The 16,086-nt window shown below is 39.6% G+C and overlaps 1 protein-coding gene across 21 annotated transcripts in view; it reads right to left on the bottom strand.

Moving 5' to 3' along the window:
• Positions 1–16,086, bottom strand: part of CLASP2 (cytoplasmic linker associated protein 2) — a 155,838-nt gene that overhangs the window by 99,445 nt on the left and 40,307 nt on the right. For all 21 annotated transcript variants that reach the window (XM_086742898.1, XM_086742895.1, XM_086742906.1 and 18 more), the window contains exon 7: positions 11,885–11,955. In XM_086742898.1, the coding sequence (XP_086599024.1) occupies positions 11,885–11,955 (71 nt within the window). The remainder of the gene's footprint in view (positions 1–11,884; positions 11,956–16,086) is intronic.

The raw sequence follows: 16,086 nt of genomic DNA on the forward strand, positions 1-16,086 counted from the left end.
ATGTCCCTGCTCCTTGCAGGAGGGCTGGACTAGATGACCTTTGAAGGTCCCTTCCAACTCAAACTACTCCTTGATTCTATGATATGTATCCTATCAATATGAAGGTTTATGAACAGTGAGCTTAAAATGCAATTTACTACTAGAGGCTGATAGTGACAAATTTACTTCTATCATCAGATAAATTATTTTAGTAGCAAGCACTTGCATTACTTTTTAGTGTGTGTTAAAATAAATTATTATGTTGAAAACTTAAACCAGTAAGGCAGATTCACAAATAAAACACACATCCTAGAAGCAGAAAGTGTAGTATGAACACACAGCAGATAAGATGTATAGAGATTTATTGTTCTAAATTTACTTTAAATCCCTATAGTTCACAAATGAGAAAGTAATATTAATCTCTGGACACGGAAATGTGCACACCACAGCAGAGAATAAAAATTATTAATGGTCTTTGAGCTCACTGACCAAGCTGTTCTCTACCTCATGTATTCAGAAGTAAGATTAAGAAATTATGGCAAATTATCTTTAATTTACTGTCAACGCTGCAACTTCACCATAGGTGACAAAACCTGTGGTTTTAAGAGGATAGACTCTCCTCAAACTGGACTTCTTAAAGAAGCTAAAGAACTCACACCAGATCTGGAAAATCTGAAGTCTCTGGTATATAGAACTGGGCAGCTTTAGTAGCTGTCATTTCTCCTCTTCCTTTGTGAGAACATCAACCAGTCCCAAAATAATACATATTGACTGCCTGCCTCAGTATTTCTGAGCAGTTCGCAAAAATCACCTCAACAACATGAAAAGATTTTAGACAGAAACAATCTACACAGCAATGCTTTTGACCTTTAAGTTCAATAGCAAACCTCATTGTACAAGTTGATTGACCAAATAACTTATCAGGTCAACACACAAAATCCGTAACGATAAAAGGACGTTTTTTCAAACATAAATCTACTTATATTCATTATTTAGGTGACCATGGAACATCATGGAGCTCTTCACTTTTGATGAAAGCAAAAATATCCAATTTGAAGAAAGTAAGTTTCTTCTGCAGGCTGTGAAGAGCTTTGTTCTACATCTTCATCCCTTCTTCTCATCTCTTCCTAAGCTCCAACTATCCATAATTTTGAGGGCTTTTAAGTGTTTCTCAGTTGAAGAGGATAATTTTCACATCAATTAAATACATGAAGTTGTACCAGAGAAACTTTAAACCAGTAACCATGAAAATCCTGTTGCCTATTCTCCATATAGCTGTGAAACTCCTTTGAGTTTTCAATTGTAGTTACTTCTTGTGAGAATCTACAGGCATAGTTGGTTTTCAAAAGGCCCTTTCAAGTTAAGCACTGCTCTTTCCTGCCACTGCTACAAAAGCATATGATGAAGGAGTTGGGAAAGGAAAAAATGCACAAACCACAATTCTTTAAAATTACAGTACTTTTATAAATACAATGTACAGAGTGGAATTTCTGATTCAGGTGAATACTACAGCAGAACCTTCACCTCTGAAGGCATTTCAGACACCTGAAACAATCCAATTATAGCTTACTTGCTCATCACTATTTAGTACAGTAAGATTTCATGAAAAATAATACATAACAGTAAGGAAAGGCTCCTCATATTTAACAGATAACAAAGATGAAAATTAACCCTGCAAGGCAAATATCCAATTAGTCATATGAAAGAGTTTTACAACATCTGTCAAAGAAAATCCTTACTAGATTTGAAATTTCTCCTTGGCCTCTTGGCAAGTCTAATGCTTATTTCAAAATGTAAGGTTTTTTTCAAAAATAAAAACAAAAACAAACAAAACCAAAAACCTAATATTAGCAATAGTCTGGAATAATCAAAGCTGTTTCAAAACAAATAAGGATATCAAGTGAAACATGAAAGGATTTTTTTTCTTTTATGTAACTTGTTCTCAAAACCAAATGCAAACAGACTCCAAAAGCAATCAACACTTTTGGATGTCAGATTAAACATGTCTGGAAATCTTTTTAGTGGACTGGTGTTTCACGTTTAATGAAACAACAACCACCACCCACAAGTTCCCCAGAACTGAACAGCAAAAATTCCTTGAAACTTTAAAAGCGTCATTTAGAAACAGGAAGATAAAATGTACTTGTAGTTATTATTCTAGAATATAAAAAAAACAGGCGCAATTATCAGTTTAGAATCTATGCTGGCTTTGAGAAACTGTGATTGTCATGTTTGCAGCTTTGTTTTTTAAGTAAGAAATGCTCTGAGTTGCATACTTCTTCCTTGAATTACTTTTTTTATTCATATCAGTGTTGAACCTTCCTGTATTCATCTATTCTCTGAGTAGAAACTGTGTCTTTTCATATAGCCCTTGGCTTGTTTACACATTCCCTCCCCCTCCCACTCAGTTGTTTCACTGTCCCACTGTTCTTTTACTGCCATTAGCAACGGTACGTGCACTTTATAGACAAAACACTACTCAGAATCTATGTTAATCACTGGGAGTAGCATATGACCTTACAGTGAAAAGAAGCTTTGCACTGGTTTGGTTCAAAACAGCAACCAAATTCCAACTCATGGTATCTGTCGCTCCTCTCTCAGGCACAGTGAGTAAAACCATTTCCCAAACCAATGTGCCCACCAACTGCTAACAACGGAAGAGGAGGGGTGCGGAGCAATTACAGGGAAAGAGGCCAATGCAGGCGCAGTCAGCATGTTAAAAAAAAAGGCCCAAAGAAGAACAGAAAAGGGAACAAGTGATGCATTGCTATGCTCCTGAAAAAAAAAAACTTTTGCTACTATCCGTATCTTTTTTCCCCAGGAAACAGCTTCGAATGGTACAAAGCACCACAGTTACACCCTGCCCAATTTCTAGGTCAGTGTAGTAATTCCCATCATTCACAGAACTCTGTTGGTTTAAAAAACCTCCTCCCTCCTACCACAGAAAAGGAAAAGCAGAAACACACATCAGAAATGCATATCCACTACAATTATATATATTTTAACATCTCAAACATCACTAGAGCCTCTGTACCTTTAATAGGTCCAATCTTTTTTTTTTCAGTCAAAAGTAAAATATTAAAGCTGTACAGCACTCACATTTTACAGAAACTAATCAGATTAAGGACTTAGGAAGACAGCCTTCCCTCAGAAGAATATCAGGGAGTAGAAGATAATTGTTCCTGTGCTCTAGGACCATGCATACATTAATGAAGTATTTTCAAAGAAAACAAAATCCATCATTTGATATGCATATGTGGTAAGACACAAGGATAATTCCTAGTCATAAACCAGTCACATATGCTTTATCATCTGAAATCTGACAAGCGCTTAAAGTCATGAACTATCATTACATTGTATGCCACTCAAATAAAAATCCACTAATAAAGAAGCAGATTTCTCTTATTCATCATATGATTCTGTATTAGGTTCTTGTGGCAAGGTTTTGGTAGCAAGTGGGCTACAGGGGTGGCTTCTGTGAGAAGCTGCCAGAAGCTTCCCCTAAGTCCCACAGGGCCAATGCCAGCCAGCTCCAAGACCGACCTGCTGCTGGCCAAGGCCAAGCCCATCAGCAACAGTGCTAACGCCTCTGGGATAACATGTTTGAAAAGGGGAAAAAACCGCTGTGCAACAACAGCAGCCGGAGAGAGAAGTGAGAATAGAGAAACAACTCTGCAGACACCGAGGTCAGTGAAGAAGAAGGGGGAGGAGGTGCTCCAGGCACCAGAGCAGAGATTCCCCTGCAGCCTGTGGTGCAGGCCATGGTGAAGCAGGCTGTGGCCCTGCAGTCCATGGAGGCCCATGGAGGAGCAGAGATCCACCTGCAGCCCCTGGAGGACCTCACACCGGAGCAAGTGGATGCACCCAAAGGAAGCTGTGGCCCCACAGGAAGCCATGCTGGAGTAGTCTGTCCCTGAAGGACCGCACCCCATAGAAGGGACCCACGCTGGAGCAGCTCATGAAGAACTGCAGCCTGTGGGAGAAGTTTGTGGAGGACTGTGTCCCTTGGGAGGGACCCCACGCTGGAGCAGGGGAAAAGCATGAGGAGGAAGAAGCAGCAGAGACAACATGCGATAGACTGACCGCAACCCCCAATCCCCATCCATCTTCCTGCATCAGTGTGGGGGAGGAGGTAGAGAATTCAGTAGTAAAGTTGATGCCAGGAAGAAGGGAGGGGTAGGGGGAAGGTATTTTTAAGATTTGGTTTTATTTTTCATGATCCTACTCTGATTTGACTGGTAACAAATTAAACTAATTTCCCAAGTCGAGTCTGTTTTACATGTGATAGTAATTGGTGAGTGATCTCTCCCTGTCCTTATCTCAACCCATGACCCTTTTGTTATATTTCCTCTCCCCTGTCCAGCTGAGGAGGGGGAGTGACAGAGCAGCTTTGGTGGGCACTGGCATCCAGCCAGGGTCAACTCACCACAGATTCAAAATAGTCTACTTAGTATACGCTAGTGCAACAAATGTGTGGACCAAATATGTCCTCTTCCAAAGCTGATTACATGCTTTTAGATAGCCCTCAAATACCTTATGTCTGGTACTGCAATATGTTTAGTACGTCTTAAGAAAACTATGTCTAATCTTCCCTTCATGACCCCTCATAGTTCTAGGTAGATAATTTTGTCCTTATTCTAATTACTTTGTTCAACTGGAAACAAGACAGTCCCTTACCCATGAAATAACAAAGTAGCACAGCACAGACTGACAAAAAGGTGAGAAAGCACTGGTGGAAGACGCTGGATCAGAAACCCCGAAGAGAATGTGATGTACCACGCTGCAGTTCTGTTAGCGACCTCCTAAACACCCTAATCTGGTTATCAACGGATAAGAGCAGAAATGCATTATCCTCTCCAAGGAACAAGAAATCCAGAGCAAGGAACGGTTCCTGACTGGTTTTCCTCAGCAGCCTCAGAACACAACCTGCAGGTCAAACACAGACCTAGATTCACTCAAATATGTGAAATGCCTTTAAGACTAAGAACAGTGCATGCTTTCCCACTGGCATGCATTCAGTACAATAGAAGTAGCAGTCCAATTGTATTCTGAGCCACAAATGCAGTACTGTTTTGTTTTTCCCCTACATTCTTCCAACAGAAGATTGGAGAGCTTGAGACAGACAACATGGGAGCTCTTCCCTTTAATCTTGAGAAATCAGATTAAGATTCAACAGTTAAGCACCATGTTTTATTTACATTTCTGCTTGTGCTCAAGAAAACAACAACAAAAAAAATCCAAAAGGTTACAGTAGGCAAGTGCCTTGCATTCAAGATAAAATGTTTACATTACCAGTTCTACATAGCATTTCCAAACATACTCTGTGCGATTTTGTAACATATCTAGGCTAAATAAGTCAGCAAACCAAAAAATTACTTTCTCTGAAGTATCTGCACAATGCCTTCCAGAAAAATGAGTCTCACAAATAATACATTAAACATATACACTGGCCACAAAAAGTAACATTTTGTCAACAAAAGCCATTTCTCAAAGGCTATAGAATCACTAACCTTCAAACAGATTGTTTATTCAATGCTGCATATATTAGGAGGATGTAGAAGATATTTGCAAAACAAAAGACCATGTCAAAACCTACATGTAAATTCATTTTTTTTAAATGAAAGTTTTCTTGATAGTAACTAAGGTTTTGTTTTCCCTAGCAGTTTCATAACACAACGTCAGAAGACTGAATTCCTTGTAAATGTGGTAAGCAGTAGTTTTAAGAGAGACCAACAGCTACATAATCATCCTACACACTGCTAATTGTATCTGGCATTATTGCTCAAAGCTCCTACACAGAATGTCAGCTGACTGCCTGAGCAGTACTTTGTTCTTAGTGCCTTTGTTAATGACGAATTTAATTATACAGAAGAGAACTCCACAGTCACCCTCACTTTATAAACACCGACTATTACAGAACCACAAAAATCCTATAGCTTTGCCTAGGGAATACAGTTATTTCTTAACATGCTAAAACTTGCATCCTTAATCTGCATGTTACCACAATCCATGTTTACACCACAGAACTGTGCTGCTTCACAGGAGGGAAACAAAGGCAAAGAAAAACACTCCTAGAAAAGAAAAACTCAACAAGAAAGAGCCTACTACTTGTTCAGTTCTACAAAGACCTTGACTTCCCTTGCATCTTACAGATGACAAACAAAAACAGAAACATCAAAGAAATGATTGATTTTTTTAAAAACTATACAGCCCAGCCTTAATTTCACTGCTCTGGTCACACTAATTATTCGGCCTCTACCATATCAAAGAACTGAGTGAAAAACATACATTTCGGGATGCTTTAAGAAAAGGTCTTTCTCAAGACTCACTGCTGATGTTTTGGCAAATTCAGACAAAAGAGTCACCTTAATCTGTGATCTTTATACGACCATCTTCCTTAATGTTATTTAAAACTATATACACAATCATTTGTAGAAGCACAGCCTTCCTACTACATTCCTAAACTTGCTGTAAGTCAAATGAACACTCCTCAAGTTTCTCTGAAAGTAATAATGCATATATAGAAAGTCATCAAGTTATTAAGCTCAAAGAACCTGTCTGTCACACAAAACCAAGAGACGTGAGGAAGATAAAACATTTCTCCAGTTTTCCATCAAAACACAACAATATATTCTGTACTGCTTCACTGACCTACTTTCCTTTGGTTTGTGTAACAATACACAGTGCACTGAAGGAAACGTAGTAACATCCCATGTCTTTATTAAATATATATTCCTAGCCCTAGAAGCAAGGCATTTATTTTGCGGCTACACTGAATTACTATACATTTCTTCACAGAACAGCACAGATGAACACATGCTTGCTGACAAACCGTTACGGTGAATGCAGTCTTATCTTACAGAGCGGGCTAACACAAGTAACCCTGAGACAAGAGGGGTAAACAGAATGCCAACATAAAAATGCAGAGTGGAAACTGCCAGCGCAGTAAATAATTAAGACCACGGACCATCCCAGAAATCCACGCGTGGTTAAAATTAAAAGAGAAGGAAAGGAAAGAAAAGAAAGCAAGCCCCGAGGTGCTACGCTCGGTGCCCCAGGCACCCTCGAGCTGCACGTGCCACACCGGGGTAAGACGCCAGCCTGCCAGACGGGAGACTGAACACACTTAACACAGCCAAACCTCGCTTGGGGGGGGGGGGGGGGGGGGGGGGCGCGAAAGAAGGGGAGCGGAGCCCGGCTGCCCGCGTTCCTCCTCACCGGCGAGCATCGCCCGGCCCTGCCAGCCACACCGCACCCGTTCCCCGCGCAGCCCCGCATCCCCCAGGGCTGCAAACAACCCCCTTCCGAACAAACATACCCTCCCTCTCCCCCAGCCCCGCAGCCGCCGAGGGGGCAGCGGCGGTGCCCGGCGGCGCGCACTCACCGTCCCCCACAGCCATCATGCCGCGGCCGTGCCGCGGGAGGGCAGGCGCGGCGGCTCCCGGCTCCCTGCCGCAACAGCTACAGCTACAGTCGCCGCCGCCGCCCCGCTTCAAAATAGCAGTCACGCCTCGCGCGGGAACCTCCCCCCGCCGCCGCGCCTGGCCCGATCGGCCCCGTCCCACCGGGGACTTTTACTGCGCGCTCCTCCCCCGACCCCGCTCGCCCCCGCCGCGGCGGTCACGTGCCCCGCGGGGTTCCCGTCGCCGCCCGCCCCCGCGCCCGCGCCCCTGCCCTTCCGCCCCGGCCCCAGCAACCGGGGAAGCGCGGGCCCACCCGCGACTCCCGTGGGGCGAAATTTCACCCGTGGGGTGAAGTTCCCCCACCACACGGAAAACGATGCGAGAGCCTCACGGCTTTCTGCGGGGCTGTCTTTATTCGGACAGGCATTCCGCGAAAAGAAATCAGTCAAAAACATAAGTAAAATAAAACAAAACTAAACCACAGGAAGCAGAAGACAGCTCATAGAAGGAGAGTGCTCTTTGACGAGAGTATTTGGAAATCCCCTCAAAACTTTTAAGAGAAACAGCTTTTTATGGCGTGCATGCAACAGATGCTGAAGAGCGTTTTGCAGTGGTATGGAAATTATAATGAAAACCTACCCAAAATCTCAACTTCTGCATACAGTTTATTCCCAAATCCATGTCTTAACTGATATACTGAAGGTAGAAAGAGTGCAAGCCAATAAAGTTATTTAAAAAAAAAAAAAAAATAGTTCCAATTTACTTCAACTTGCCTGAGGAAAAGTTTAAAACGCAGACGGACACACAGCTGTAACACGAAGGGAGTTGCGCAGCTCTTGTACCCATGCATTCGCGGGAGCCAGGGCACAATTCCCTGTAGTAGTAATTCAAAAACTCATGCAAGTTCCCTAAAAAACAGTGGAAGCATCAGCCTGCTGAGGCCCTTTACTTCGAAACAGGCTTAAACTGACTGTTACGCATCCCTGGTCAGTAAATTCTCCTATTTAAAATCATTAACCAGCGAGAAAAACAGCTGAAATTTAAAATAATGTGGCTGACCATCTGCATTGAGCAAGCCAAGAAACACATGCAGCTCAAAACTCTATAAAATAATCATGGCAGCTATTGCCAGTCTCTGTATTTCCCAAACTATATAGATTCCTACTGAGCCACACCGGTGAGCTCTGTCAGGAGTATGTCGTCATTGTCTCCATAGTAACTATATTTCCAAAAAGAAGACAGCAAAGGGAAATAAAAAAACAAGAGCGTAATGTGGAAAAACAGATACACATTTACACTATGGATTTTTGCCTTTTTTTTTTTTTTTTTGAATGCTGAACTGTATCCTTATCGCCCATAACACAGCTCCCCCATGACCGTGACACTAACATCACGGTATCCTACCTGGCACGGTTTCTGTTTAGAAAGCTAATGCTGTGAGGCGTACCATTAAAATGGGAACACTGCACGGCTAGAATAGAGATGCACAATTTAAATCCAGCTCAAATAATTCTGTCTGCTGAATGAGGCAAAGCAGAGAGCTCAATATTATTCTTTTCCCTACTTTTATTTTAATTCTCTGTCTCACAATTTACACTACTACCCAATATAGGAGTCTGTTTAAATTCTCTGAGAGAAAACAGTATTTACAAATCTCGGGCAGCAGAAACAAGTGCTTTTGCAGCTTTGAGATTGGCTGCCAGTTCTGTTTCCATAGAAATGAACATTCATTTGCTGAAAAATGGGGAGGTGCTTTTAAGAACCTTCTCCAGTTTGCAGGGATATATGTATTTCTGGTGGAGTTAAACTAGCAGCACATGTAAGATTTTGTTTAACAGGCAAACACCCTGACATGATTCTCTTAATATGCAACACCATTATGAATGTAAACAAGCCCCAAGGTTTTCATAGCAGCTAATTCATTCACATAATTTACATTAAAGAAATAGTGTCTGTTTTTACTACCCACTGCTGAGGGCAAGGCAAGATGGGAGAAGGGGGGAAAAACAATAATAATTAAAAAAATGATCATCATCAAAGGTCAGCTGGAGAAGTGAGTTAGTAGTGTGATATTATTTAAGCCTGTAAGTGGCCCCTGTCAAGCAAAAGCACTCAGACTGTTGCCCAGTCCCTGTGTTAGACACGGTGCCTTCTCATCTGTAGGCTTTTGAAACCACTTGCTACATTCTGCCCCCATTATTCCACCCATGCTTGTTTCAAGATGCTTTTCACCTTATCTGCCCTCCAAGAGGATCTATCAGTCTCTACCAGTAACTAACTCATTGCCCTCCTCCTCTTCACTGTTTCATCAGCGATCAGATTCAACAAAGGAAGACGGTAACACGCTACTAAAGGGACTGTTCACCCTAGGTCCGCTCTAACACAGTCACAGGGACAAAAAGATATTAGATCCACCAGTGTGCATAAGACTGCAAGTACAATATCTTTTCCTCTCCTCCTTGTATTTCTCCCACATACCTAAGCATAACAGTACAATGTTTGTAAAACCTCTCATGTGTTTAATCATGTTAGTACAAACTTTTAAAAAAATAAAATATAACTGTTTAACAGTTTTTTGCCCCCTCACCCCCAACTTTGGAAACATAAACCTATTCCCCTCCACCTTCCCAAACTCTACTCCAACATATCCAAAGCACTAGAACAATCCCCAACACTGTAACAAATGTATTTAGACATTAAAATCTGGCCTTTATCCAGAGATGTTTGATAAAGCTCCTAAAAGAAAAGTTGGTAACAAGGCTACAGGAATTCAACAGTAACTTTTAATCTACACGTGCAAGCAAGCCGTAAATACAAATTGTCCTTCAGAGAATAGCGAAGGACAAAGCCAAGATAAAGCACTAACAATGGAAGCATATCTTTTCAATAACATAAAAAAATCGTCTAGATGGATACAACAGATAAATTAGGTTCAGGCAAAAACACCGAAACCAATGTATTAGAGGGATTCTCCCTCTGTGGTACAAAAACAGAATCATAGTAACTTCCACATAGAAATTGCCACCTACAAGACAAAATAAAAGGTTTATACTGCTGCAGATCGGCATTAATATCTGTATCTAACAAATGAGATAAAAATGGCTTAAACAAAAATAAACTTAATCAACTCTATTAAAACAGAGACAAAAAGCTCAGAAGTGCTATGTAAACTAGTCCAGCAGTGTTGCAGTCATATTTTCATATATATTTAAATTATTTCAATGCATTTATATTCCCTCATGCAACTTCCTCTGATCTCCTGAGAACTAACCAACACAAAGACAGACATGTAAAATGCATCTTTGAACCTCTCAGATCTATATAGCAGCATTAACTTTAAATGCAAAAAATAATGGTTTACCCTTTCAAATGAGTAAATTTACAGTCTAACAGCATATTTATGCAAAACAGTTTTCCCCCAAATTTGTATGTTTTCTTTCGTTTTTTTTTTCTTTTAACATTAATCCTTACAAATCTACTTTTGTATTCTTTAAGTGTTCAACGTTTTATTTCAAAGCAGAATGCATCACAGAAAAGGTTGCAAAAACACATTCCTTTGAACCTACACAGTCTCTTCTGTTCTTACACTAACAAAGGTGAGAATATTTAAAATCAAAAGGTGTATTTGAGTACTTTAACAAATCATATGCATTCCTCAAAATATTTCTATTCTGGCATGGTTAAACTTTTCAGATCTAGAAGAGCCTCCTTTTCAGTCAGCGTTTGAAAGGAAAACAAACATCAGAAAACCCTCCTCTATAAAACAAGATCTACTGACTCCTTCTAGAAGACAGACAATGAAGCTTTCAAAACCAACTATATTAAAGCTACTGCCACAACACCTCCCATGTTGTGCTCTTATGTCACAGTTCTTTTTTCTTAAATTCTAATTTTAGGTAAGAAAGAATGACAGTTTTGCTCTTGTAGACTATAAAAATATCAACAATACAGTAGGAAGCAACAGGGATTCTCTGCACAACAGGTTTTCTTTTCATGAAATAGACCAAAAATAAAGAGCTTAAACTCAGTAAAGTCTTAACTTCAACATTTAAGTGTCTTTGAATGCTGCAAATTTCTGTAATTTAAAACTCCATGTATAAAATAATTATTATTTTAACTAAGAAATCAAACACATCCATCACTAAATTACCATTTTTTTTTCAGAAACATACTGTAAGATAGGATAGAGTTTCATCTGATCTTTTTTCCCATGCATGAATATATTGCAGCATTCTTGTATCCTCTACTGAGCACACGTGTAACTTGTTAAAGATTCACTGGTTGTTTCCATGCAGTTTCAACACCTTCTCCAATTTTATTCTGACTGCAGTCCAGCAAATACTTTCAGTAATACCATGTAAGTTTCTTTAATTAAGTGTCTTATTTTCTTAGTATTTACATATGTTTCTAGTCATCCATCTCACACTGATAATGCTAGTATTTAAACAGTTATCTTGTATCAATCCACAGTTGATTATAAATATATGATATTTCATACTCACCAGTGATGCTACTTAAAATCATATTGCCAGAGTTTCTTACTTCATCAAATTTTGCAAAGATTGTTTGCAACCTGTAAAAAACAACAACAATAAAATATTTTTACATCTCTGAAATCCCCCAGGGTACTGGCAAAAACAGAAATCAGTTTACTGCCGTATATAAAGCAGTAATAGAATCATAGAATAGTTTGGGTTGGAAGGGACCTTCAAGGGTCATCTAGTGCAACCCCCCTGCAAGGAGCAGGGACATCTCCAACCATATCAGGCTGCTCAGAGCCTCCTCCAACCTGGTCTTGAATGTTTCCAAGGATGGGGTATCCACCACCTCTCTGGGCAACCTGTTCCAGTGCTCCACCACCACCCTCACTGTAGAAATTTTTTTCCTTATGTCCGGTCTGAATCTACCTCCCTCTATTTTAGAGCCATTACCCCTTGCCCTATCACAGTAAGACCTGCTGAAGAGTTTCTCCCTGTCTTTCCTGTAGGCCCCCTTTAGGTACTGGAAGCCCGCTATAAGTTCTCCCCAGAGCCTAATGCAGAATATACAAGGGATTAAGAGTATCTAGAAATTCCTAAAGGATGCCTCTTAAGTTAATTGAGCATCTTCAGACAAATGCACTGAAAAATAAGCCAACTTAGCAAAGAACAAAACTGAGCATCATAATTAGCATGATCAAAAATAACTAAAATTCTAAAGTTCAGGTTCAGTAATAGTATATATTGGGTTCTGATAACTATGATATTACTCTATCTATACACAACACTAAAAAGCAACAATTTGAAGTATGGAATGTTCATGTGGGAAAAAAAATAGGGATTACTATTTTATTTGTTCTGAGGCAATTACTAATTTTTCCTCAAAATTTTTCTTCCTCACTTTCCTCAGTTTTGTAATGAAAATGCTTTTGTAGTAGTTAGCATTTCCACAGGGGAAAAGAAATATTTTTTTTTCTAAACTTAAGGTATACAATAAACACTTCAGTTATGTTAAACATGCACAGCACTGATTTAAACTCACAACAGAAAACACACTACAAGTGCTTAGCTATATGTAAATTGAAAAAAAAAAAAAAAAAGCAAGCAAAAAAAACCAAAACCCCAAAAACAAACCACCACAAAAACCCAAACAAACATCACCCAAAAAACCTCTAGATTTGCAATCTAGTCCCACAAGGTAGAAAACACTAGTCAAGCAAGAAAGCTGGCAAAACACTTAAGCAACCATTTCTCATCACTTCCACACAAAATTCAATAAAAGCAGTCGAAGTATCTCCTAGAAACAAATGGGACCCACACACCAGCACCGGGTTTGTACTCACATAATACACTGTTCAGCTGCAAACAGTTGAGAACATTTTCTTACATTTCTCCAATGACTTTCCTGCATTTTAGAGTACTCAGAATACAGTAATATCTAACATGCATGTCAATTTTTAGCTTCAAGACTAGCACGATTGAATCCTGACCTTAAATGCACAGAGTTATGAACTACAAATCACATGGTAGACTGCAATTCTCCCAACAGGCATGGTTCAGCTACATTACGAGTACTAGAGACTGTATTACCCAATTCAAAATTTGCTAAAAGAGAAAGTACTGAAAGGCTCTGTTTACAACTCACAGTCAAAACTATTTTAAGACAAACCAAGAAAAATGGGTAGGAGCAGTGCCGGGGTATGAAAATTCTCACAATACATAAAGGAACAAAGTCAAGGACACACAAAGATTTAACTCCAACATTTCCTTATGCACACACCACTTTTACTCAATGATCCGCGTGGAAAAGCTGTGCACAGCCTACGCTCTCTAACATACCACATACCCTTTCATTCACTAGTACCTCATTTATCTGATTATGAAGAATGCAATAAAATAATGAAATGCAACCAGACAACAGTATGAAAAGCCTGAGCCTTTCCCCACACTTTCCAATTTTTTAGGACTCTCACAACGCACTATTTTTACCTTCGCAATACTTCCAAGCAATCTGCTATAGAGCAAATTTGTGCTGTACTTAACACATCCACAGGAAGAACTACCTGGATTTAGCTGAGAATTCCACAAAAAGGCCCACCCTACTGCAAGCATCTAAAAAAAACAAAATCAAAAAACCCCTTAATCATGTAAGTCAATAACCCGTAACACAAAACAGCAGTTATTCTATACCATCTCAACTTCTCTCAGAACTCTATGTACCTCAGTAGTAATTTGCATCATCTTTCCCTTACGTACTTGTCAGTCTTCTCTCTAGAACTTATCCTCTCCCTTCTGCACCACCATTGTGTTTACAACCATCGCAGCCACAGCAAAATGTCTGAAATGGCAGCCACTCACAAACACTACACTGCTTTAATATTAAACCACAAGTATTTTAATGAAAAAGTCAATTTGTAAACCAAAGGCAATTCATACCAAAATGTTGGTTTTTTGTTTTTCTTTTTTTTTTTTTAACTTAGACTTGAAAAAGTAAAACTACAGTTATGTACCAGCATTTACCAATGACACTTGGAATCCCATTAACATGCTATGTGCTTTCAAACATACAAAGTGAAAAGTTCACACAAGAATCAATACACACAGCAACGCATTATGCCATCTTGCTTATATAAAAGAAAGTTAATGCATTTGCTTCGTATGTGCCATAGCAAGTATTTTTACTGTTTACCAGTAATTGCGAGTTCCACTCCACGCTGCTGGATTCTGTACTAAACACTGCATTACCAGTCCATGTAGCTAATTAGGAGGACTTAACACTACATCTGAAAGGCTGAAATTGTTATCCTGAAAGAAACTGAACATGAAGACTAGAGAGATTAATAGATTTCCTTTAAAATTTCACTTTGATTTTTATATCCTGTTAGGCTGATGTTATGCATTTGGCACACATATTTTACAGAATTCAAAAGAAAAAATATTTCCTGTCTTTTGAACTTACTTCTCAAAAATGCTTTCCTGAGTGTTTAAAACAGAAGAGAAAAATGAAATGCTTCCTTATAAATATACTACAATAATACACACATTGCCTCTCACTCTGGGCAAATTATCTGATAAAGTACTGACTACGAACATTTAAAAAGGTGTTTGTCAGCACTGGATGCTATGTAGTCAGTGGTGCAGGCTGGAGAACAACACAGTACTGCCACTCCTAAAACTTTCAAAGTATGCCTTTATGACCAGAGGCACACTCTACAGTATTTTGTCATAATTACCAAAAAACCAAGTTCAGTAAAACACAGCTGACAAAATGGTCAAGTGCTACTGTAGAACAAATCCTCTCTTTAGTACAGCTTACAGGAACTGTAACTACTACTTTGCAAAGACTCTCACAAGTTTCTTCCTCCCTCTCCTCCCACCCAGCTCTTCTTGCTACTCTCTTATCTTCTCATACTTCTTCACACAGCCATAGGCAGCAAAACAGTACGGGGTAAGGTCTCTAAAATTATTGCAACCACAATCAATTTAAGAATGTTTACAGAAGTTTAGTTCCTGGCAAAAGAGAGCCTGGCCAAGAGGAATTCAAAAAAAGTTTACAGAGCTGGGTGAAGACTAGTTTCACAGTCATCAGCAATGTGGAATGTTCTTTGAGAAGAGCAGCATTTTTACTCCTTTATCTCATATCTGCAAGCCCAAGTCTGGATATGACATACATAATCAATCAGTGAAGTCATCAGTCAACAGAAATATTATGTCACCAGTTAATAGAAATATTATCTTCTTTCTCCAAAAAGGCACAGATAGGTCTTCTGCAACTTCACATACGGGAGAAAAAATCCCCATTGACAAAAAACACATGTTCAGGACAGCAGGCCACTTCTGCATGGGCTGGATGTCTCAATGAGGAATGGATGTAGGAGGTTGTAGCACTTTAAATGGGGGCTCCTGGCAACCTGTTAAACCCTCTCCTATGGCAGGTGACAAGTCTCTATCAAATAACTGAAATATTATGGCAATTACGTTCAATGAGAGGAATACGTACCCTTTTAAGACACAGCTTGAGCTGACACGGATGCACATAGAAATGCAGATGCTAGCAAAGAAAATCCACTACACTTCTAGACTGAAAAGGCGTTCTTTATGACCATTCTTGATGGATTTCAACTGTTTGCATGACAGGCAGAGGAGGATAACTAAAAGTTTGGACCTTGTGATGAAGAAGCAAAAAAGCACCACTCCCCTGTCAATAGCAGGAGGATAAAGAACAA

The sequence above is a fragment of the Chlamydotis macqueenii genome, chromosome 2, assembly GCF_036417535.1.
Source record: "Chlamydotis macqueenii isolate bChlMac1 chromosome 2, bChlMac1.mat, whole genome shotgun sequence".
NCBI classification, from domain to species: domain Eukaryota; kingdom Metazoa; phylum Chordata; class Aves; order Otidiformes; family Otididae; genus Chlamydotis; species Chlamydotis macqueenii.